The 24378-nt window shown below is 44.2% G+C and overlaps 1 protein-coding gene across 3 annotated transcripts in view; it reads left to right on the top strand.

The window, feature by feature from the left end:
• The first annotated feature begins 5283 nt into the window (after positions 1–5283).
• The window catches only part of mtss1lb (MTSS I-BAR domain containing 2b), an 85322-nt gene continuing 66227 nt past the window's right edge, over positions 5284–24378 (top strand). For all 3 annotated transcript variants that reach the window (XM_038969724.1, XM_038969726.1, XM_038969725.1), the window contains exons 1-3: positions 5284–5759; positions 18634–18695; positions 18901–18974. In XM_038969724.1, coding sequence (XP_038825652.1) covers positions 5691–5759; positions 18634–18695; positions 18901–18974 — 205 coding nt within the window. In that variant the 5' untranslated portion in view covers positions 5284–5690. The remainder of the gene's footprint in view (positions 5760–18633; positions 18696–18900; positions 18975–24378) is intronic.

The following is a 24378-nucleotide window of genomic DNA, read 5'->3' on the forward strand; positions in this document are numbered from 1 at the left end:
ACTCCAGATATAACAAACTGACCCTAGCCCCCCGACACATAAACTACTGCAGCATAAATACTGGAGGCTGAGACAGGAGGGGTCAGGAGTTTGTTAACAAGAAATTTGTGGAGTGGTTGAAAAACAAGTTTTAATGACTCCAACCGAAGTGTATGTAAACTTCCGACTTCAACTGTATATTTTTGTCATAGACATAGGAGTAACTCTGATTTCACGGAACTGTTATAGCTTTGTGTTGTGTTGTTTAAAAGGCTATCCCCTTCGACAACCTACTATACTACTATTACTCTAAACGAATATGTACTGTTCAATTCAATAGCAAAATGAGTGCTTAACTACCATGTATTTAAAATGTATGTCATTACATACATTTTTATCACACAAATACATTTTAATATAATGGTGCCGGAGGGGATGGCTTCCATTTCAATGGCTCCTAACCAACTGTGCTATTCCATGTATTTTTTCCAATTGTTTGTAACTTTTTTGTACTTAATGTTTCTGCTACAGTCTGTTATGACCGAAAAGAGTTTCTGGACATCAGAACAGCAATTACATAGTGCGTAGAGCCGGTGCAGGATATACTGGGCCGTGGAGGCGGGCTGGAGGTCTGGAGCGTAGAGCTGGCACAACGTGTCCTGGCTGGATGCTCACCCTAGCCCGGCAACTGCGAGGCGCTGGCACAGGGCGCACTGGGCTGTGAAGGCGCACCGGAGACACGGTGCGCAGAGCCGGCGCAGGATATCCTGGGCCGAAGAGACGCACCGGAGACCAGGAGCGCTGAGCCGGCACAATCAGTCCTGGCTGAATGCCCACTCTAGCACGGCAAATGCGGGGAGCTGGCATAGAGCGCACCGGGCTGTGGATGCGTACCGGCGACACAGTACGTGTAACCGCAAAGCATGGTGCCTGAAGGGTCACACGCTCCTTAAAGCGAGTGCGGGGAGTTGGCTCTGGTCTGCAACCTGGCTCCGCCAACCACCCCGTGTGCCCCCCAATTTTTTTGGGGGGGGCTGCCTCTCGTGCTTGCGTCGAGGTCGCGAACCCCGGTGTCGTCGTTGTTCCTCCCTCGCTGCCTCCGTCTGCTCCCATGGAAGGCAATACATTCCGGCCTGGATCTCCTCCCACGTCCAGGATCCCTTACCGTCCAGGATATCCTCCCATGTCCAGGATGTCTGCTCCTCCTGGCCACGCTGCTTGGTCCTTTGTTGGTGGGATCTTCTGTTACGTCCGTCGCTAGATAAATGAGACCAAGGTGCAGCGTGGTAGGCGTACATCTTTCTTATATTGATGACACCAAAAAAAAGAAAATATACAAAACTAACGTAAAGTTCTGCAGGGCTAGACAGCTACTGTGCAAAAACAAGATCCCACAAACTAGGGTGGAAAACAGGCTGCCTAAGTATGATTCCCAATCAGAGACAACAATAGACAGCTGCCTCCGATTGGGAACCATACCCGGCCAACAAAGAAATAGAAAACTAGAATGCCCATCCAAAACACACCCTGACCTAACCAAATAGAAAAATAAAAAGGCTCTCTAAGGTCATGGCATGACAGAAACATAAGTAAAGCTCGGGTTTTTACAGATGCAAGGAGGTTACGACTGTTTAGAATGATGATATAATACGAGGTTATGATTAATAAGTTGACTGTTTATAGATGTGATAGGTAAATACCTTTTAGAGTGTAATTCGGGAGATAGTAACTCTTTAAATAACTGCTCTCATGGTACCCCAGATCCTAATGAGTTAATTGTTACATGATTCATTTAATTGGGTAACAATTAAACATAGTTAGGTAATTAGATAAATAACAGTCTTCAAATTAATGTTAAAATCAAGTCACGACATAGCGAATGCACAATCACTGGAGAATAAACTGGATGAGCTCCGTTTGAGACTATCCTACTAATGGGACATTAAAAACTGTAATATCTTATGTTTCACTGAGTTGTGGCTGAATGAGGACATGGATAATATACAGTTGGCTGGGTTTTCCATGCATTGGCAAGACAGAACAGCAACCTCAGGTAAGACGAGTGGTGGTGGTCTGTGTCTATTTGAGTGCGACCTCTAATCTCTAGGAAGTCTCAAGGTTTTGCTCGCCTGAGGTAAAATACCTCATGATAAGTTGTAGCCCATACTATTTACCAAGAGAGTTTTCATCTATATTTTTTGTAGCTGTCTATTTACCAACACTAACCGATGCACGCACTAAGACCGCACTCAATGAGCTGTATAAGGACATAAGCAAACAAGATAATGTTCAACTAGAGGCGGTGCTCCTAGTGGCAGGGACTTCAATACAGGAAAACGTATATCCATTTGACCTCATTTCTACCAGCATGTCACATGTGCAACCAGAGGACAAGTACAAAGCTTGCCCTCCATTGGCAAATCTGACCATAATTCTATTGTCCTGATTCCTGCCTATAAGGCCAGCATCCCGGAGTCGCCTCTTCACTGTTGATGTTGAGACTGGTGTTTTGCGGGTACTATTTAATGAAGCTGCCAGTTGAGGACTTGTGATAAATGGACTTGTGATAAATGATAAACTTGGATTAGCTAACACAACGTGCCATTGGAACACAGGAGTGATGGTTGCTGATAATGGGCCTCTGTATGCCTATGTAGATATTCCATCAAAAATCATCTGTTTACAGCTACAATAGTCATTTACAACATAAACAATGTCTACACTGTATTTCTGATCAATGTGATGTTATTTTAATGGACAAAAATTGTGCTTTTCTTTCAAAAACAAGGACATTTCTAACTGACCCCAAACTTTTGAATGGTAGCCTACATGTTACAAGCAGACCACCATAGTCCCCGTGCCCAAGAACGCCAAGGTAACCTGCCTAAATGACTACCGCCCGGTAGCACTCACGTCTGTAGCCATGAAGTGCTTTGAAAGGCTGGTCATGGCTCACATCAACACCATCATCCCAGAAACCCAAGACCCACTACAATTCGCATACCGCCCCAACAGATCCACAGATGATGCAATCTCTAATGCATTCCACACTGCCTTTCTCACCTGGACAAAAGGAACACCTATGTGAGAATGCTGTTTGTTGACTACAGCTCAGCGTTCAACACCATAGTGTCCTCAAAGCTTATCACTAAGCTAAGGACCCTGGGACTAAAAATCTCCACTTGGAAAAGAGATCCTGGACTTCCTGACGGGCCGCCCCCAGGTGGTAAGCGTAGGCAACAACACATCTGCCATGCTGGTCCTAGACACGGGGGCCCCTCAAGGTTGCGTGTTTAGTCCCCTCCTGTACTCCATGTTTACCCATGACTGCGTGGCCACGCACGACTCCAACGCCATCATTAAGTTGCAGACAACACAACGATGGAAAGCCTGATCACTGACAACGATGAGACAGCCTATAGGGAGGAGGTCAGAGTACTGGCAGTGTGGTGCCAGGACAACAACCTCTCCCTTAACGTCAGCAAGACAAAGGAGATGATCATGGACTACAGGAAAAGGAGGGCCAAGCACGCCCCCATTCACATCGACGGGGCTGTAGTGGAGCGGCTGTCCTTGGTGTCCACATCACTAACAAACTATCATGGTCCAAACACACAAAGACAGTCATGAAGAGGGCACGACAACGCCTATTCCCCCTCAGGAGACTGAAAAGATTTGGCATGGATCCTCAAAAAGTTCTACAGCTGCACCATCAAGACCATCCTGACTGGTTGCATCACTGCTTGGTATGGCAACTGCTCGGCATCCAACCGCAAGGTGCTACAGAAGGTAGTGCGTACGGCCCAGTACATCATTGGGGCCAATCTTCCTGCTATCCAGGACCTCTATACCAGGTGTCAGAGGAAGGCCCTAAAGCTTGTCAAAAACTCCAGCCACCCAAGTCATAGACTGTTCTCTCTGCTACCGCACGGCAAGCGGTAACGGAGCTCCAGCTTCTACCCCCAAGCCATAAAACTGCTAAACAGTTCATGAAATGGCTATTTGCATTGACCCCCTTTTTTACACTGCTGCTACTCACTGTTTATTATCTATGCAAAGTCACTTTACCCTACAGTACCTACATGTACATATTACCTAAATTACCCCCACACATTAACTTGGTACAGATACCCCCTGTATATAGCCTCGTTGTTATTTTAAAGTGTAACTTTTTTTTAAACTTTAGTTTATCATTACATTTTTTACTGCCAAAATTGTCTTACTTAAAAAAATAAAACTGCATTGTTGTGTTTGATTTTAAATATCATAAAGGAAGGCTAGAGACCAAAGCCTTTACCACAATGTCAATGAATGAGACACAGGGAAATGAGCAAACATTATTTCTAATACAGAGGAGGATTGACTGTGTGACCGGATAATGTTCTCTATCCAAGAACGGATGAGATGATTATAATATAGTTATGCAGTGGTATGAATATTAATTCAGATATTACACTGTAGTCTAATTAATCACGGTCTAATGACCAAGTTGTTTTTTAAAAATGTATTTTTTTATTGTTTTTTCATCAAACACAATAGAAAGCATATTTGTTGATCGTGTAGTGTTGTGTAATAGCCATATTGTGTGAAACGCTCTCATGAATTGAACCACAACAGCTGAGCCATCACAAAGCCTTTGTGCGCTGGGGAAAGGCTTTGTGATGGCTCAGTTGTTGTGGATCAATTAAAAAAACAAAACAATGGGGCCTTGAATAGCTTTTTGGATTATTAAAACTAAACAAACAAACATATGCTATCTGTGACAAACCTGGTCATTAGACCGTGATTAATTAGACTACAGTGTAATATCTGAATTAATATTCATACCACTGCATAACTATATTATAATCATCTCATCCGTTCTTGGATAGAGAACATTATCCGGTCACACAGTATGCACACAGTCAATCCTCCTCTGTATTAGAAATAATGTTTTCTCATTCCCTGTGTCTCATTCATTGACATTGTGGTAGAAATGCGTCCCCATGCCATTGTTTGCTGGTAGATACATCTATTTGACCTTTCTCCCCTATCGCACTGAAATATTTGATGGGCTAGTGTGTCTCTGTCTGTCTATGTGTGTGTGTGTGTGTGTGTGTGCGCGCGCGTGCACCCGCACGCATAACCCCTCCCTACCAAACACCACCTCCATGTGACAAGAGAGTTGTCCGGCCCCTTTCAATTCCCATAGATCGAATTACTGGCTCTGCTCACTCCGCAGCGCAGCCCCACTGCCTCTGCTCCAATCACGGGCAGCCTCGCGCTCCCCTGGTAGGCCTACTCACCAACCTACTCTCTCACATTTTGATAGATCACTCCGGAGCTATAAACGCGCATCAACACAACTCGATTTTTCCTTGCTATCCGAAGATGAGAGTGTCCATCGCGGTGCCCTCTGCATGCTTTACCTCCTAACTCGGGCTCTAGACCCGCAGCTGGGACGGGAGAGAGAGCAACCTCTCTTTTCTCTCATCATCACTCGCTTGGTGTTCCAAGGACACGGGGAGCGAGCCGACAGTCGACGACAATAATTGTACGGTATTTGTGTATCCTTTCTCATTTAAACAAACTTCCTCATCCTGTCTTTCACGCTGGGCACATATAGGGAAGGAGAGAAGAACAAGGCTCCGCATCGCTATTTCTACCGTGGAAATACATTTGGACGGGTTTTGTGCCCTGTCCGTATTTGGTGAACCCTGGATTTAGTGAACATGGAGACGGTGGAGAAGGAGTGCGGGGCGTTAGGTGGACTATTCCAGGCGATTGTCAATGATATGAAGGTAGGTCGGGCATCATTATTGCTCGCAACATGTATTTTCTATTATTTTCAGAAGTGGATGATTTGCCAGCATTTGTGATCTGCTTGTTTTCACCCTCGAGAACATGGAACCGTTATTCTGTCACAGTGCGGCAATAGGCTACCTACCCAGCCAGCACCTACTTGATAGTGACATTCCCCAGCAAGGCTTGCGCATTTGTCGCGTCATTGCTTTGGAAATGTTGTTTTGACATCTACTATAATTTAATCCAATTGCTCGATCACCATTGCATGTGCTTGGTGTGTGTCAGAGCGTTGGTTTACTCTGCAAAGATCAGGTTAAACCTAGTCATCATGTAGGCTATGAATCCATGTGTGTGTTAGGGTAAGCATGTACATTCGAAACACGATATGGATTATAACCATATGGATAATTTATGACTGAAAAAATGTGGATCTATTCAGCTTTTATTAACACAAAATAAATGTATGTTAAACTGTCAGATTTAACCATGCGATTTTCACATGCCCCGTGATTTTTTTGTTGCGCGCTGTAGATGAGAAACAGCTGTTATAGGCTGTGTGAGAAAGATAGCCGATGTTCTCCCTCTTGTAGAAAGCAGCACCATTGATTTTCTGCCAAGCTGATTTTTAAAGAGACCGTGTGAGCCAAGCATGAGAACCTCGACAGCCATCATGCGTCCAGCAGTGCACACCACTGTGTCTGTCTGAACGGCCCATGGTGTAGGCCTAGCCTGCTGTATGGCCTTCTTCTCTGGGTAGTCTACTGGCGTCACATCAAGATGCTCTTAGAGCAGCGATGGTCCAGATGAGAAGACAGCGAGCCAGACTCCTAGCTACACCGACTGTGACTAACCAACAGATTATTTGGCATACTTAGTATGTGGACAGTCTTACTCTTTGAACAGGAAATAATAGCGCTGACTTGGAACCAGTAACACGACTACCAGTAACACGAAGCTGCATCAAGGGATTTCTACGTCGTCCGAGTCCCAGTCTCATGTGAATAAGGTTGAAGTAAAGCTGGCGTTCTGTATGGTTATTATTCCTGCACGGACCATCTATCTGTGTGAACATCACAGGGTTTTGAAGGAGCTAGGGACACGTCAAACTGCAACCTCGGATTAACAACATCCTAAACTAAGAACCCGTGACACCCCCTCTCTCATGGTTACATCTCTCTCTCTCTCTCTCTCTTTCTCTCTCCCTGGACACACTCATCTCATTAATTATTTAAGACACATTTCTCATGGTCTTCATCTGATCTCTTACTCCATGGTGAAGGATAATAAAATATGGGTCAAACAGTAACTTCAGCATCATCCATGGTCACTTGGAGTCTCAGGTTGGCCATTGCAGTAGTCTTTAAAAAAAACAAAAAAAACAATTAACCTTTTATTTAACCAGACAAGTCAGTTAAGAACAAATTCTTATTTACAATGACAGCCTATCGGGTAACAGTGTGTTAACTGCCTTGTTCAGGGGCAGAATGAAAGATTTTTACCCTGTCAACTCGGGGATTCGATCCAGCAACCTTTCGGTTACTGGCCCAATGCTCTAACCACTAGGCTACCTGCCGCCACAATAGTCTTCAGTGGGTGTCCCCACAGCAGAGTGAGATGCCACATGGTAGGATCTAAGCCATTGGTTGACTGCTGTGTTCTCATGTAACCCCAGACAACCTCATGTTGTCACTAATGACCCACCTCTCCAAGGACTGCTGTTGTTGGCAGAAGAGAGGAGAACACACACAGATACGGATGGAGACCCTGGGATGCCCTGTTGTTGGACAGAGATTGACATGCGAGGAGGGCCTCAGCTATTTGTGTCTTTATGGCTGGCTATGCTTAAGATGTTATTTACACTAGACATAGCAGTGTTTAGTGATGCTGTCACAGTAGTTAACAGTAAATTCAGTGCTGTCATGCGATCTCTGAACATTGATTATCCTCTCCAGCTGATATGTGCCCCCATGACGGCTGAAGACAAAACATCTCTTCGCTGAGCAGTGAAATGCAAATATGTTGAATGATGCGCTATAGACTTAACTCATTGAGGAATGCAATTCCTTGTCATGTGTGACAGGTCACGTTTACATACGCATGCAATTGATCCATGTCCTAGTAAAGTGTTTCAACTGGTGGATGTTTCCCCCTCCCTCTTTCCCTCACTATCCCATTGTTGCAGGGGGATTGACGCCCCCATAGGGCATGCACAGTCACTTCTCATGTGTGTCTCCTCTCCTAGAATCACTGGCTCGGTCGACCAGGCTTTCTCTTTGTTCACACTGCAGTAGACATGCCCAGTACAAAAGCTGGCAACACAACTGCACTAAAGAGACAGTCGACTATATGTAGTCAGTCCACCTCTGAATTGTATGGTACAGTGCAATACAGCACAGTGCCATGATGAGCGAGGCTGGAGGCCTCTCTGAAATTGGCATACAGTACATGAGTCGGATGTTTCACTGAAAGGAATGTACATTACAACCACAATGACATGAAAGAGAACCTCGTCTCCCCCTCTGTTCTCCAGAGAGGGGGGGGGTGTAATCCCCCTTTAAGGAGACACAGACGGGAATATATGTGTGTGTGTGACTTACATACACAAGAAGGGGGGTGGGCTGTCTGGCAGTGTAGGCTACATCCCTCAGGGCTATGTCTTGTTATTATGTGACAGAGCAAGGATGGAGGTGATTTAATTTGTAAGCACAGGTCACATTCTTGGTCAGCTTGTCTCCCTATAGGCTGGCCCTGCACTGTCCAATTTACAGTAACTATTACAGTGAAAGAATACCATGCTATTGTTTGAGGAGAGTGCACAATTATGAACTGAAACATTTATTAATAAACCAATTAGGCAAATTTGGGCAGTCTTGATACAACATTTTGAACAGATATACAATGGTTCATTGGATCAGTCTAAAACTTTGCACACAGTACACTGCTGTCATCTTGTGTCTGAAATATAAATTGCACGTGGGCTGGAATAATACATTATGGCCTTTCTCTTGCATTTCAAAGATGGTACAAAAAATAAAAAATCATGTTTTTTTCTTTGTATTGTCTTTTACCAGATCTAATGTGTCATTTTCTCCTACATTAATTTCACATTTCTACAAACTTCAGTGTTTATTTTCAAATGGTATCAAGAATATGCATATCCTTGCTTCAGGTCCTGAGCTACAGGCAGTTAGATTTGGGTATGTCATTTTAGGCGAAAATTGGGGGAAAAAAGGGTTGGATCCTTAAACAAACAGATGAATGTGGGATGAACCACAAAGCTTGTGCTTTCCAAAAGACATGCATAGTCTTGACAGTTTCTTCCTTTGACTTAGAGCATTGAAACAACCCCATACAGGCACTATGTGTGTGTGTGTGTTGTCTGGCTAACCTGGGGAGATCCCACAGTATTGCTCAGAGGGCGTGTTAACAGCTGCACTTGTTACGCACGCCTCTATGAAGAGGGAACGCAACACCCTGCTGCAAATCAACTCCCCGTGAAGCAAAAGAGGTATGAACTGTAGGTGCGAGAAAGGACGACAAAGGCAGAATTTACCGTTTACTAGGATTTATTTCCTACACGGTAATATGGGGAAAAGGGGCTGGACGGAACCAAAGGAAAGAAAGTAAATATCAAAGCTCCCCCTCTCCTATCTAACCTGCCTACCCACTTAACTTACCTAACTTAACACCACCTGGTGCCCTAACCAAAATACAGGGGGTGGTCCGCCCAGGTCTTACCTAGTGTGCCTAGACATTGAATATACTACGGGTATATGTATGCCCGCGGCCTCTTGCCTAAACACTCCCAAAGTGCCTTCTCCTTCCCCCCTGGGAACAAATGAAACAGAAAAACAAACAATTTCAATAATCAAAACAGTGCGTCCTATAACACATAACAGACATAACCAATCAGCTCCCTCAGCAACAACTTACATAGTACATACCAAATCTCTTTGAGAAACAACCAACACTTTATCACAATCAAATTCTCCAGAAAAAAATCTCTCTCTCTAATCTCTCCAAAATATTCAATCTCCTCTCCTCCTGAACAGAACACTGGCTTTTATATAGCTTCAGGAGTCTAATTGGATACAGCTGCATCTTGACGAGGGGGCGGGGTCAGCTCTCTAATCATCCATTAGCCATTGAGTCGACCAATCAGCTGGTTGGGGAGGCTTCCAGGAAGCCATCTCCTGAAACACACACACTCAAATACAACACAGAAACTGGGGAACGTAACAACTTGTGACCCATTTCCGGACACTGCCTTTGGGCCGAGAGGCAGATGACCAGAGAGGGCATCCATCCTCGTGACTCATGTGTCCGTGCTCGCCCAAATGATCATCCCTTTGTAGGGGCCATTGATGCCATGACGACGTGCAAGGCCCTGGGTCTCTAAATGAGCATGTGTTCTCTTGTCTCTCATTAGGCTCGTTAGAGATGAATCGACTGGTTTCAGATTGAGAAATCACATTGGGACAGTGCCAGTGGTTCTCAGTGCAGGCTTTGTCGGGCCTGTCAAACTCATCTCATCGCAGTCATTTCTTGACTGTAAAGCCACTCAGCGCATTGATAATCATGAACGGGAGAAAGAAACTGTGCCAAATCAATATTTTTGCGGCGTAAAAAAAAATCAGGCTACTGGAGGAACAAAATCCACTGTTCTCTCATCCAGAAGTATTTAGTATGGTTTTCCATTCATTAGACCCCTAGATTTTACTATGGGGCTTACTGAAAATGTTTGGTTTGGGTCCAGGCAAAAAGGAGGCTGATGCTTACCCATGTCCTTAAGGACATCCTGACCTCCAACAAGACACATCTGCATTCCCCCCTGTCTCTGCATGATGGACAGCCGTCGGCGACCATCCCCACCAATGAGAGTGCTACAAAATGCTACCTGCTTTTCAATCACAGACCTGCCATGTATTTTAATGCCACTATATACAGTATCTCAGAGTGGTGGCAGTCAGTCACACAGAGAACCTCCAGTGAAGACTCCCATTTCAATTAGGCTGAGTGGTGCAACCACAGCCACCACACAACTGTGGAGACCTGGGACAACTAGACCAGGGATGGAGAGCTAAGATGGATGACTAGAACAAATAAGGGAGATGATAGTAAGAAAGATTGAGAGAGCATATGAGAGAGAATGAAAGGCACAAAGTGAGAGACAGACAGATATATTGTGAGAGAGACGGGGATGGAGAGAGAGAGACAGACGTGGAGGAAGAAGCTGTGCCTCATATTAAGTGATTTCTGTTATTCATTTCTGCAAGGCTTCAGGCTGCTGTGGTAAATGGTGAAGAGGGAGATTATTTCCCCTCTCCATCATTGATTCACACCAGTGAGTGAGATGTACTGCTTGGGTGGGGATATGAGATTGAACCAAACCTGCTACTTTTATCAAGCGCTTGGAAGGACTTGACACTACCTAGACACATTGAGCAGCCCAGGCCCCAGCCAGTCAGACACCTATAGGCATCAACCTCCACTGGCCATCCCTCCATCTCTCTGGGTACCTTAACTCCCCTCTATCCTCATCCCCCTGTTTTTTTAATGGCTGAAGAAACAAAAAGGAACTAGAAATTAGTGGGAGCATTGGGTCTTACCTTATCTGTTTGATGTCTGGGAATTGTAAGGTCAAGTTCAGGAAAATTGAGCAAATGTTTTCACATATTTTAAAATTCTAAAGGCATCAAATGACTATGATCAACCTTGTCCCATGGCAAAAAAGGCAGGGCAGGATAGTTTCATTTTTATTACTATGTTTAGCTTAGTAAGATCCTCTTCCTCATAAATTATGCAACACACAGTCTTTCTGTTTCATCTGACAACAACTTGCTGCCTGTATCCTAATGTCATTTGAGAGCAATGATTTGCCAACATGATGTAAAAGTAACATAAGGTGTATATTTGTGTATCTATCCTCGGATAATGTGTATCTGTAGAGAACCCGGAAGTCTGCTTAGTTGGTGTGGAGCAGCAACGGTGGAGACAGAGTTGGTAGTATTCACGTACAGTGCAGGGGATGGAGAAGACTGGATCCAGAGATTATTTGTGACCGACCGGCTCGATTTGGTCTTATGTATCAACATTTTAAATTGTGTTTTTTACGTTGGATAAAGGTAGAGACTCAGAGCTAGAAAATGGTATATCATACACTACAGTTGAGGAACAATGGGAAAGGAATTCTGCTTTGAATGCTGACAAACTTGTAACCTCACTTTTGAGAAAATGGCCTTTGAATGTTTTGGTACACCTACTGGAGAGCTCTTCTTTGTCTTCACTCATTCCAGCATCGTTCTTAAGCTATAGCCCTGCCCTTAAACTTGTCAGATTGTCCGTTTTGTAAATTCTGAGCGTTTTGCTCTCGGAGCGTTCAGAGCGCACACTGGACGCTCTGGCCGAGGAGTAGGGTTGATCTGAGCGTTCTGTCCTAACAACAGCAGTCAAGCACCCAAGCTAACTGGCTAATGTTTGCTAGCTTGCTAGCTACTTCCAGACACAAATGAGAGAACAGCTCACTGACCATTTTACGTGCCCTAGCAGAGCTGGTTATCCAGAGCGTTGGTGACTGCAACTGTGCTGCTGGCAACAATTTAATTATGCTTTTTTGCCAACATTTTACTGACATCGGCCATATTCAACGGGTGTTGAGCGTTTGTAAATTTATCAGTTATTCTGCACTCTGGCACATTCAGACGAGAGCGAATTTACCAGCTACGTCTATCAAGAGTTGTCACAGTGACATCAACATTCTATTGAAATGGTTACTTGCATAGTGGAGTCTTTTGTTAAGATATGTAGCTAGCTATGTTCAAACGGCTCTCCTGCGAAGTAATGACGCGCGACATACGCCTATTTTCCTGAAACAAGTCACGTATTTTGGCAATTCCACAGTAACGGAATTATGCTTTAACTCAGATTTTTCACTTTAAAATGTATGCCAAACAAAAACCACCGATTTCAAAGTTTACAGACCACACCACTCTATGCACAAGGACTACTTTGAACAATTTACATAGAACATTTCACAAAAACACATTTACTGGAAGAACTGTGCAGAAGCAAAGTTCACCCTTAGTTTTTTATGTGACCACGTTTTCCATAAACTCTGTTTAAAAACCCAGTGCAATCAAAAATGTGACTTTACCTGTGTTTTATATATATAATTCCACACTGAGGTTTCAATAATATTGTGAAAATTATGATAATGCCCTTTTAATGTAAGAGCTGTTTGAAAAGACCGCCTGTAATGTTCTGTTTTGGTGGGATGGAGTTTTGGCCTACCTGGTGACATCACCAGGTGGCACATTTGTTAATTGACCAATAAGAAATATTGTTCTAAGCCTTTGCCAATAACAACCAGTTTTCCTTTTTACCCTCCCCACTCCCAGACAGTCCTAGCTAAATTCTTGCTTGAGAAATTGGTCTTTGCTAAGAAGCAATTTTTGTTTCTTTTTGACAATTTTTATTGAAAACAATCACAGTAATGTACTTCATTGTTATCCAGAAGTTATTTGATATTGAGATAAATAAAAAAAGTTTGCATTGGACGTTTACATTTTCAAAGATTAAGATTCAAAGATGGCTGCAGAAAGAATGAGGTGTCAGCTACGACATGACAGTTATTGAACTACAGTCAGCTACGACATGACAGTTATTGAACTACAGTCAGCTACGACATGACAGTTATTGAACTACAGTCAGCTACGACATGACAGTTATTGAACTACAGTCAGCTACGACATGACAGTTATTGAACTACAGTCAGCTACGACATGACAGTTATTGAACTACAGTCAGCTACGACATGACAGTTATTGAACTACAGTAGGTGAAGTGGATTTACATCCAGTAACATAATTACTGTAACGCAATTACATCACGGTTCCCTGATGTGTGCTAAACACAAATGCATAATTATGGATTTGAATAGCATTCTCTTCATGGTGATGTATTGTACGTCCCGTGTGGCTCAGTTGGTAGAGCATGGCGCTTGCAACGCCAGGGTTGTGGGTTCGTTTCCCACGGGGGGCCAGTACAAAAAAGTATGATTGTATGTACTTGTAAGTCGCTCTGGATAAGAGCGTCTGCTAAATGACTTAAATGTAAATGTATCCTGAATAGGTCTGGAAAGGTAGAAATATGCAATATCCATTTTTCGCATATTTGGATATTATTCTACACACTAGCTATTATTGTAATGAGCTCCGCCCCCAAACAAGACCACATTTGGTTGGTCCGGACCAGACCAAATCTGAACCAATCATAGACGTCTATGTTTCACAATTTTGGACATCACAGTAGAGTTCTGTACAGTAAAGTAGATATGTTCAGTACAATAGAGTACTTTATACTGTACTCTACATTAGTGTACCCTACTGTACTGTACTTTTATTTACTGTGCTGTTCTGTACTGTTCTCTACTGTACTGTACTCTCCAAACTTGTGAAACATAGACATTTGTGACTGGTTCAGATTTGGTCCGGCCAGGGCGGACTGACTAAAGTTCAACTAGGTTTCAACGTCCGGTGTCAGTCAGTGTTCAGTGGTTGAGGATGCTGGTTACAGTAAATGGAAAGAGGGCAGGTGGTAGTAGGTGTCACGGTAGGTGTCAGTAAGAGCCGGGAGAGGTGACATTCGCTGAAGAGGGAGAGTGGCAGAGAAAGAGAGATAGACAGTGAAAATGAGAGGGAGGGGTTGTCCAGACTTTTCACAGTTTTGCTTTGACAACCAGACGACAGAAAGAGGGAAAAAACAGTTATGAGCTGAACATAACAGTATGCCAGTGGAAGGGAGGACAGTAGCAGATGACCCAACTGTGGTTTGTGACTATGATTTCACATTGTAGCCAATTCAATTGCAGTAATTTCGTTACTGTTTTATTTACTTAATAATTAATAAACAAACTTGTTATCAGTAAAAACACTAACTAATTTGTAGGTCTACCTTAAACTTTATTATCCTCCTCCTCATGAGGGAGAGAAATTAGAAAATATCTTCAAGATAAATGGGTTTTTGGTAACAAAATTACATGGCACAAGGTAATGTTTCTTAAACTTACAGAAGGTAAACCATTTCTCATGTCTAACACAAGTCACATAAGAACAGCTCACAGGCACTTTGAGATTCGTCACAGTATCTATCCTCAAGTAATGTTAAAGTTACTGAGAACTTGCTCCAATCCAGTGTTTGCTGTTCATATCAGTAGTGGAGGCGTTATATTTTGTCCTGAAACTAGACATAACACTTAGTGCAATGGAGGCTACTGAGGGGAGGATGGCTCATAATAATGTCTGGAAAGGAGCTAATGGAATGGCATCCAACACATGGAACCCAAGTGTTTGATTTGTTTGAAACCGTTCCACTGATTCTGCTCCAGCCGTTACCACGAGCCCGTCCTCCCCAATTAAGGTGCCACCAACCTCCTGTGACTTAGTGAACATTTCCATTCAATCAAACTTGTCATGCGCATTGCCTGCGTCCAGCACCCCAGCTGAACACATTTGGTCTACTGATACAGTAAAGCCCTTAGAGGAGTCTACTTTCCTGGATCTAAGTAGCAGGAGCTCCCCGGATCTGGAGATTGTGCAACACGATGTAGTAGACTTTGTGGGTACTCACGTTTGTACGTGTAGCTCTGCTTCCAATTACTTCATTAAGCTTAGGCGTATGCATCTATTAACCCTTTGCCCTTGCCTGTCTGTGCCCTGTCCTTGTTCCGACAGCCTGTAAAGGGGCTTCTTAATAAGCTAGGGGCCCACCGTTGGTTCCTTGTCTCATACAGTTCCTATAGAGGGAATCTATACAGTATCCTTTGGCGCACATCCAAAATGGGAGCTATAATTTTAGCGAAAAGAACTGTGAAATTGTGTGGATGTTTTATTTCTTTAACAGTCTGAATTGGCCCGATTTTTAAAGAGCTGAAATTGGGCTAATCCACTCTTGAATCTGTGGTTCATGTCATCCTCCAGAGAACAAAGGAACAAAGTGATGAAGCTGTGAGCTTTTCATTCAATCAAGTAAACATGTTTGGTTCGCTAAACAACAGAACAGAATTCTAGTCCACTGAGCACAGATATAGGCCAATGGACTGTAAACTCACTGGAGAGTTCCAGAGTCGAGCTAGCCCATCATGTAACCGATAACCTTAAACCTTTGAGGGGTTAGCGAGAGCTGGTGGAAGGGAGAGATGATGCGCTGCATGTCTAGGGGTAGTCGGGCACGAGATGTGTTACTATGGAGTTTTCTGTGTGCTGTCACTACTGCGAGGATGACTTTATGTGCAGAAGAGGAAGCGGTGATGCAATAGCATGTTATCAGTAGCTGAGTGGCCTGTGAGGAGAACACCGCTCCAGACCTCCAGCTCCAGATTCTTATTTGACCCTGCTGGTCATTTATAAACATTTGAACATCTTGGCCATGTTCTGTTATAATCTCTACCCAGCACAGCCAGAAGAGGACTAGCCACCCCTCATAGCCTGGTTCCTCCCTAGGTTTCTTCCTAGGTTCTGGCCTTTCTAGGGAGTTTTTCCTAGCCACCGTGCTTCTACACCTGCATTGCTTGCTGTTTGGGGTTTTAGGCTGGGTTTCTGTGCAGTACTTTTTGACATCAGCTGATGTAAGAAGGGCTTTATAAATAAATGTGATTGATTGATTGACCTGCACTGTGGCAGCCAGTTATGTCATGCTTCTGTTTGTATGCCTTGACCTCCAGGGATGCAAACAGCAATCCATTGTCAATGCAATGTCAATGTTGTAATGTCATGCAATGTGGTTCCTGAGTGGCACAGCGGTCTAAGGCACTGCATCGCAGTGCTAGAGGTGTCACTACAGACCTGGGTTCGATCCCGGGCTGTGTCACAACCAGCCGTGATCGCGAGTCCCGTAGGGCGTCGCACAATTGGCCCAGCGTCGTCCGGGTTAGGTGAGGGTTTGGCAGGGGTAGGTCATCATTGTAAATAAGAATTTGTTCTTAACTGACTTGCCTAGAATAATTATTTTTAAATATTCCTTCCTTTTTCTTTGTCTTTACTCTGCATTATCAGTCTGCCTCTGGGTTGTTTTATTGTTTCTGATAATGTACCTTTAATGGCTCTGTTCCACTTGGTTAAGCTAAAGGGGAAATAGCTTGCTCTCTTTACCTGGGAACAATCCAGGCGGATGGATGGATTGAGAGAGGTACTTATCTCATTGTTTGTGGGTCATGTTGCAAGTCGAGTAGGAGTGAGTGAGCGATTCATTGAGGAGGATGGGAAATAAAATATCCCCAGGCCTACAATGAACCTAATAAACAATCGTTACACAATCGGGCACCACCAGGATGCCCTCTATTGGATTAGAATTCCCTAATATGTTAATGAGGGATGGGCTGGTGTGGTTGCAATGGAGAGGAGGCGTCGCCCGCTCCTTATCTCCCATTATCTCCCAAGACCTCTCCTGATAGATGTCAGGCTTGCAACATTGCAAGATTAGAGCACTTCAAACACAGACCGCAGGGAAATACTGCTCTGATTTCAGACCAAAATTAACTGACATCAAACACCAGGAATGAGACGTCAGATCAAAGGGCGAGACGCCCTCTTTCGCCCACTGTAGCCCCCGTGACATCCTCCGCTCAGGTTGGGTCCTGTCCCTTAAACGCTACTCTTCATCCTCTCTTTCCTGTTTCCCTCTCTCCCATTCTCTTTCCCTTTCTACCATATCCCCCTTTCCTTTTTCTCGGGTCTCTTTTGTCTTTTCCTCCCACGATCTCCTAGGTTCTTATCCCCTCTCCCCCTCTCTCCCTGCATGCTGGGGGTTTGGAGACGGCGGGGGGACTCGGGGTTACTTGCTTCTGGAGATCTCTAACCACCAGCTGTGCTGTGGAGTGAGGCTTATTTCAGCCTTGGGCACACAGCCCTATGATCTGCTGCTCTCAAGGTCATAGCGTCTGATAACAAAGGCAGAGAGCGGCACAGAGGGCTGGACACACACTCTGCCCTGCAGGTAGAAGAGATGTTATAGTCAACTTGTAACACCATGTACTTACAGGAGGTTGGTGGCACCGTTGTGGAGGACGGGTTTGTGGTAATGGCCGGGGTGGAATGGTATCAAATACATCATACACATGGTTTCCATGTTCCAGGTGTTATTATGAGTCATCCTTCCTTCAGCAGCCTCCCCTGCATTTACTACTATTTACCTTGTGGATCATTTGCTTGTGATAATGGGTATGAACAAAGAGAAAGGACACCTATATAGGGGAAAAAAAGAAGAGAACTTAACAGTCATTTTGGGGTACAAATATAGTGTTTGATTTGCGTTGCCGTTCATTGCTTCCTTTGATATCTGCCGGTGCCAAGGGCTGGTGGAAACAGAGGATGTGTTGCCCAATCACAGACAGTGATGACTCAGACCAGGGAACATAGCAGACATTTTTGTCTGCCTGCCTGTTCACCGTGACATTATTTTACCCAGAATATTCTGCTCCTCATGGGAGGTGCAATGCTACACGTGAAGTGCTCATTTTATATTACGCTCTTTGAAAAAAGTGTACCAAAGGGGTTCTTCGGCTGTCCTCATAGGAGAACCCTTTTTTGGTTCCAGCTAGAATTTTGGTTCGAGGTAGACCTTTTTAACCATAAAGGGTTCTTCAAAGGGTTCTCCTATAGGGACAGCTGAAGAACCCTTTTAGGTTCTAGGTAGCACCTTATTTTCTAGGAGTGCGCAAACACAAGTCTAGAGCATGTAATGTTGACTGGTGTTGTGAGTGAAAACACAAAGGTCAGACCTGTCAGATATTTGTACAGACAATGCACTAGTTGTATTGCATAATGTCCTAAAATATAGATTCTAACGTGTCCCTTTCTATTTATTTATTCCCAGTGTTCATACCCCGTGTGGGAGGACTTCAGTGCCAAGGCCACCAAACTGCACTCCCAGCTCCGGTAAGCCCCAGCCACTGTCCTGTGTGTACTAGAGCAGTGCCCATCAATGAGTATCCCAGCCAGTGCCATTGATAACAATGTAATCCCCCGCTGTCTGTTCAGAGGCGCCAGATCTGCTGACTATGTTTGTTTATGTTGAAATGGCTGTGGTTGTGAACTGGTGCCAATCATATGTCTGCTCTGTCCCGCTCTGCTCTGCTCTCAGGACCACAGTGCTGGCGGCAGTGGCCTTCCTGGATGCCTTTCAGAAGGTGGCGGACATGGCCACCAACACCAGAGGTACGTGAGCTTCCAGATGTGTGTGTGTGAGTGAGCTCGCTCTGAGGATACGGGAGTTGATATGTGTGTGTGTGTGTGTAGAGTAATGTACGTTTTGCATGTGTCTGTGAGTGTGGGGATGAGGGTATCCCAGGTGATTTGGGTTCATCTTTTGGAGGGCAGCCTTTCCAGAGAAGGATAGAGAGACATATTTGTGATTAGGGGATCACTCCTCCTGTTGTTGTGTGGACAGATTGTTGTGCATCTAGTTAAAGATTCCACAGAATGAAGTGTGTGTGTGTGTGTGTGCCTGTGTGTTCGTGTTCCTTTATGTGAGAGAATAACATCAGGTATACTTGGATACGAGTTAAGGGAACAGATCCTCATACGTGATACTCCGTGCCGATAGGGATGTGATTTTTATTAACAGTCACTTGATAAGATGTCATCAGCTTTAATACATTTGTTTACTGATTCAAAAAAAGTTGAGTTTGATACGGTGCCTAAAGTTACATTCTCTATGAACTTTGAAGAGGTTTCATCCCTGAATTAGCTGTGTTTAGGGAGCAGAGATGGAGATGAATGGAGCATCATCCCACCGGATAATGTGAGGCGCGGAGAACAAAGGCTTGGTTTATGGTACAAGAGAGAGAAGATGTGGCAAGCGGCTGGGCAGCAGGGTTATTTTTGGCTGGGGGGCTCGGGGCAGTGTTAGGAGACTGCTGAGCTCCTTTCAGAAGACTTGGCATACGGAATACTGGGCCTTATTGGGTGTGGCTCTTGTACTGTATGTGTGTACAGTGTGTTTGTGTATGTGTGTGCATGTGTGTTTGCCCCCCTGCATGTGCATTTGGGTGTGTTTGTGAGAGACCACACCAGGCGTTTGGCATTTTTAATGAGCTGACAGGGTTGGGTGCTTCCTGTCTGGCCTGTAAAAGCAGTGAGGGGCACATCCTAATGATCCTACATCCTCCAGAGACCACAGGGGCCCACCTAGGGCAGGACAGACACACACCGCCGGGGACAGAGGGAGGAAGTACACTATAGTGTAGGAGAGGAGCTGTAGGAAAGGAGAGAGAGAGATGGGAGGCTCTTCAAGGACACAACAAGATGGAACAAGGTATTATGTCAGAGACGGGAGAGGAAGGAGATGGAAGACAATGCCCTTTTTTCTCTTCTCTTTTTGTTGTAGTAGAAGAGTGTGAGGATTCAGCAGTAATGTATAGAGTTTAGAACTCTCCAGTGCGTGCGTGTGTCTGTTATTCATTTGTGGGCATGTCTGCATGGCTGGTCAGTTGTGGCCGTGACTGTGGCAGATGCTAGCTGTGATTATTGGAGATTTGTGGTGGGGACCACTCACTCACTCACTCACTCACTCACTCACTCACTCACTCACTCACTCACTCACTCACTCACTCACTCACTCACTCACTCACTCACTCACTCACTCACTCACTCACTCACTCACTCACTCACTCACTCACTCACTCACTCACTCACTCACTCACTCAGCATCAGCAGACAGGCACATCTGTACAGTATGTTTATCTGCCGCGCGGTCCAACACGCTGCGTGTTCTCCCGGTGATGGAGATGTGTGGTAACCACAACATACAGTAGAGTAACCGTTCTCAATGCAGTGACTCTATACGAACGCACAATTATCCCTCTGACTGCCTCGTGTGTTCTGATAGGCCTTCCCCATGAATGAAACCAGTTCAATGGCGTCTCTCTTAAGTAATTGTCTCTTCTGGCCATTTAGAATGTGACTATCTCTCTGTGTGTGTGAGAGAGCCATTACAGTAACAGGCTCTGTCTGTCTCAGCCCCACAGGGCGAAGACGCTCTCTCTCTCTCTCTCCCTCCGCTCTGTTCTCAGACATACAGTCCAGAACATAGAAATAGTAGGTTTGAGTTCCGTGCTACAGAACACCAGCCTCTTCTCTGAAGGAGTGGTGGTGTTCTGCGGGTTTAGGTTCTAGAACAAAGCGAAGAACAAGCCTCAGGTCCATGTGGAGCTGCTGAGGCCAGTTCCCTGCTCCACAGCCATGCTGGTGGCGTAGAGGCAGATGCTTTGCTAAACCTGATTTGGATCCCCACAGGTCCAGCTGTAACACATCCAGGTGTTCTGTAGAATCCTGTGTGTGTGTGGGTGGAACTGCTCAGATCCAGCTGGAACGCATACAGGTGTTCTGTAGAGTCCAATTGGCGCTGGAGCGAGCAGGGGCTAACAGGCCCTGTGTAGGCTTCTTCTCTGAGGAGACTGACTGTCACCTAACAGACTGCAGGATCAAACAGGCTAGACTGGACCGCAGGCAGGACCTCGAGGGAGGGAGATATGGAAGCGGTGAGGGGTGAAAGAGTGCATGTTGAGAGTAGAGAGCGGCGATATGAGGCGAGAGAGGGAACTATGAGTGAAGAAAACCAAAGTTGGGGCAAAGTTGCGGAGAGGAGTTTGTGTGTGTTTTTCAGATGTGCCCCTCTGCCCTCACTACCTCACACTTTCCCCGGAGCAAAACATTGGGGGGGGGGGGGGGGGGGGGGGGGGGTCAAACAAGCAAACACACACAAACACAAACCAGGCTTTCATCTTGCTGTTGGGGGGCCGCTGTGGTCCGGGGTTGGTAGTTTGGGGTAGGGTAAAGGGGGGGCATGCTTCCTGTCTCTAATAATCTGTCCTCTGCCTCTCATTGAGCAGCCTTTTACTCCTCATCTTCCTCCACCCAGCTGCTTTCCCGTTACACATTCACTGTTCTTTTCTCTTTCTCTCTCTCTCACACACACAGGGGTTACTAACTATTTTGACTGCACAGTCTCTTTATTTTCCTAAACAAATATCATTTGCCAAACCCTCTCGTGGAATGATACTTATTGAGAGCTATAATAAGTACCAGGGTGAGACATGAACACTGAATGGCTGAGTTATTGATGGCCACCACTGACATTGGAAGCAGTGTGTATGGCCCTTTTCGAAGCTGATAGCCTTTTTCTGTCGGATAAAAAGCTAATTCATTTCAGAGAATACAAATGACAAAAGCTTTTTTGGCTCATATTCTGTACTCTCTCACTCACTCACTCACACACAATTCAATGGGCTATATTGGCATGGGAAATGTACATTGCCAAAGCAATTGAAATAGATAATAAAAAATGAACAGTAAACATAACACCCACAAAAGTTCTAACGGAATAGAGACATTTCAAATGTCATATTATGCCTATATACATTGTTGTAACAATATGCAAATAGTTAAAGTACAGAAGGGAAAATAAATATGGGTTGTATTTACAATGGTGTTTGTTCTTCACTGGCTGCCATTTTTTTGTGGCAACAGGTCATAAATCTTGCTGCTGTGATGGCACACTGTGGTATTTCACAGATATGGGAGTTTATCAAAATTGGATTTGTTTTCTAACTCTTTGTGGGTCTGTGTAATCTGAGGGAAATATGTGTCTCTAATATGGTCATACATTTGGCAGGAGGTTAGGAAGTGCAGCTCAGTTTCCACCTCATTCTGTGGGCAGTGTGAACCAGAGGTTGACCGGTTATGATTTTTCAATACCGATACCGATTATTGGAGGGCCAAAAAAAGCCGATAACGATTAATCGACCGATTTTTTAAATTTATTTTTTAAATGTATTTATTTATTTGTAATCGTGACAATTACAAGAATACTGAATGAACACTTATTTTTACTTAATATTTTACATCAATAAAATCAATTTAGCCTCAAATAAATAATGAAACATGTTCAATTTGGTTTAAATAATGTAAAAACAAAGTGTTGGAGAAGAAAGTAAAAGTGCAATATGTGCCATGTAAGAAAGCTAACGTTTAAGTTCCTTGCTCAGAACATGAGAACATATGAAAGCTGGTGGTTCCTTTTAACATGAGTCTTCAATATTCCCAGGTAAGAAGTTTTAGGTTGTAGTTATTATAGGAATTATAGGACTATTTCTCTCTATACCACTTGTATTTCATATCCTTTGACTATTGGATGTTCTTATAGGCACTTATAGGCACAGTATTGCCAGTGTAACAGTATAGCTTCCGTCCCTCTCCTCGCCCCTACCTGGGCTCGAACCAGGAACACATCGACAACAGCCACCCTCGAAGCATCGTTACCCATCGTCCCACAAAAGCCTTGCAGAGCAAGGGGAACAACTACTCCAAGTCTCAGAGTGAGTGACGTCACCGTTTGAAACGCTATTAGCGCGCTCCCCGCTAACTAGCTAGCCATTTCACATCGGTTACACCAGCCTAATCTCGGGAGTTGATAGGCTTGAAGTCATAAACAGCTCAATGCTTGAAGCATTGCGAAGAGCTGCTGACAAAACTCACGAAAGTGCTGTTTGAATGAATGCGTACGAGCCTGCTGCTGCCTACCATTGCTCAGTCAGACTGCTCTATCAAATATCAAATCATAGACTTAATTATAACATAATAACACACAGAAATACTAGCCTTTGGTTAATATGGTCGAATCTGGAAACTATCATTTCGAAAACAAAACGTTTATTCTTTCAGTGAAATACGGAACCGTTCCGTATTTTATCTAACAGGTGGCATCCCTAAGTCTAAATATTGCTGTTACATTGTACAACCTTCAATGTTATGTCATAATTACGTAAAATTCTGGCAAATTAGTTCGCAACGAGCCAGGCGGCCCAAACTGTTGCATATACCCTGACTCTGCGTGCAATGAACGCAAGAGAAGTGACACAATTTCACCTGGTTAATATTGCCTGCTAACCTGGATTTATTTTAGCTAAATATGCAGGTTTAAAAAAATATACTTCTGTGTATTGATTTTAAGAAAGGCATTGATGTTTATGGTTAGGTACATTCGTGCAACGATTGTGATTTTTTTTCGCAAATGCGCTTTTGTTAAACCATCCCCCGTTTGGCGAAGTTGGCTGTCTTTGTTAGGAAGAAATAGTCTTCACACAGTTCGCAACGAGCCAGGCGGCCCAAACTGCTGCATATACCCCGACTCTGTTGCAAGAGAACTGACACAATTTCCCAAGTTAAAAAGAAATTCATGTTAGCAGGCAATATTAACTAAATATGCAGGTTTAAAACTATATAGTTGTGTATTGATTTTAAGAAAGGCATTGATGTTTATGGTTAGGTACACGTTGGAGCAACGACAGTCCTTTTTCGCGAATGCGCACCGCATCGTTTATATGCAACGCAGGACACACTAGATAAACTAGTAATATCATCAACCATGTGTAGTTAACTAGTGATTATGATTGATTGTTTGTTTTTTATAAGATAAGTTTAATGCTAGCTAGCAACTTACCTTGGCTTCTTACTGCATTCGCGTAACAGGCAGGCTCCTCGTTGAGTGCAATGTAAGGCAGGTGGTTAGAGCGTTGGACTAGTTAACCTGCGTGTGCTCACTGCTCAATGATTGTTTATA

This window comes from Salvelinus namaycush, chromosome 30 (genome assembly GCF_016432855.1).
Source record: "Salvelinus namaycush isolate Seneca chromosome 30, SaNama_1.0, whole genome shotgun sequence".
NCBI lineage: Eukaryota > Metazoa > Chordata > Actinopteri > Salmoniformes > Salmonidae > Salvelinus > Salvelinus namaycush.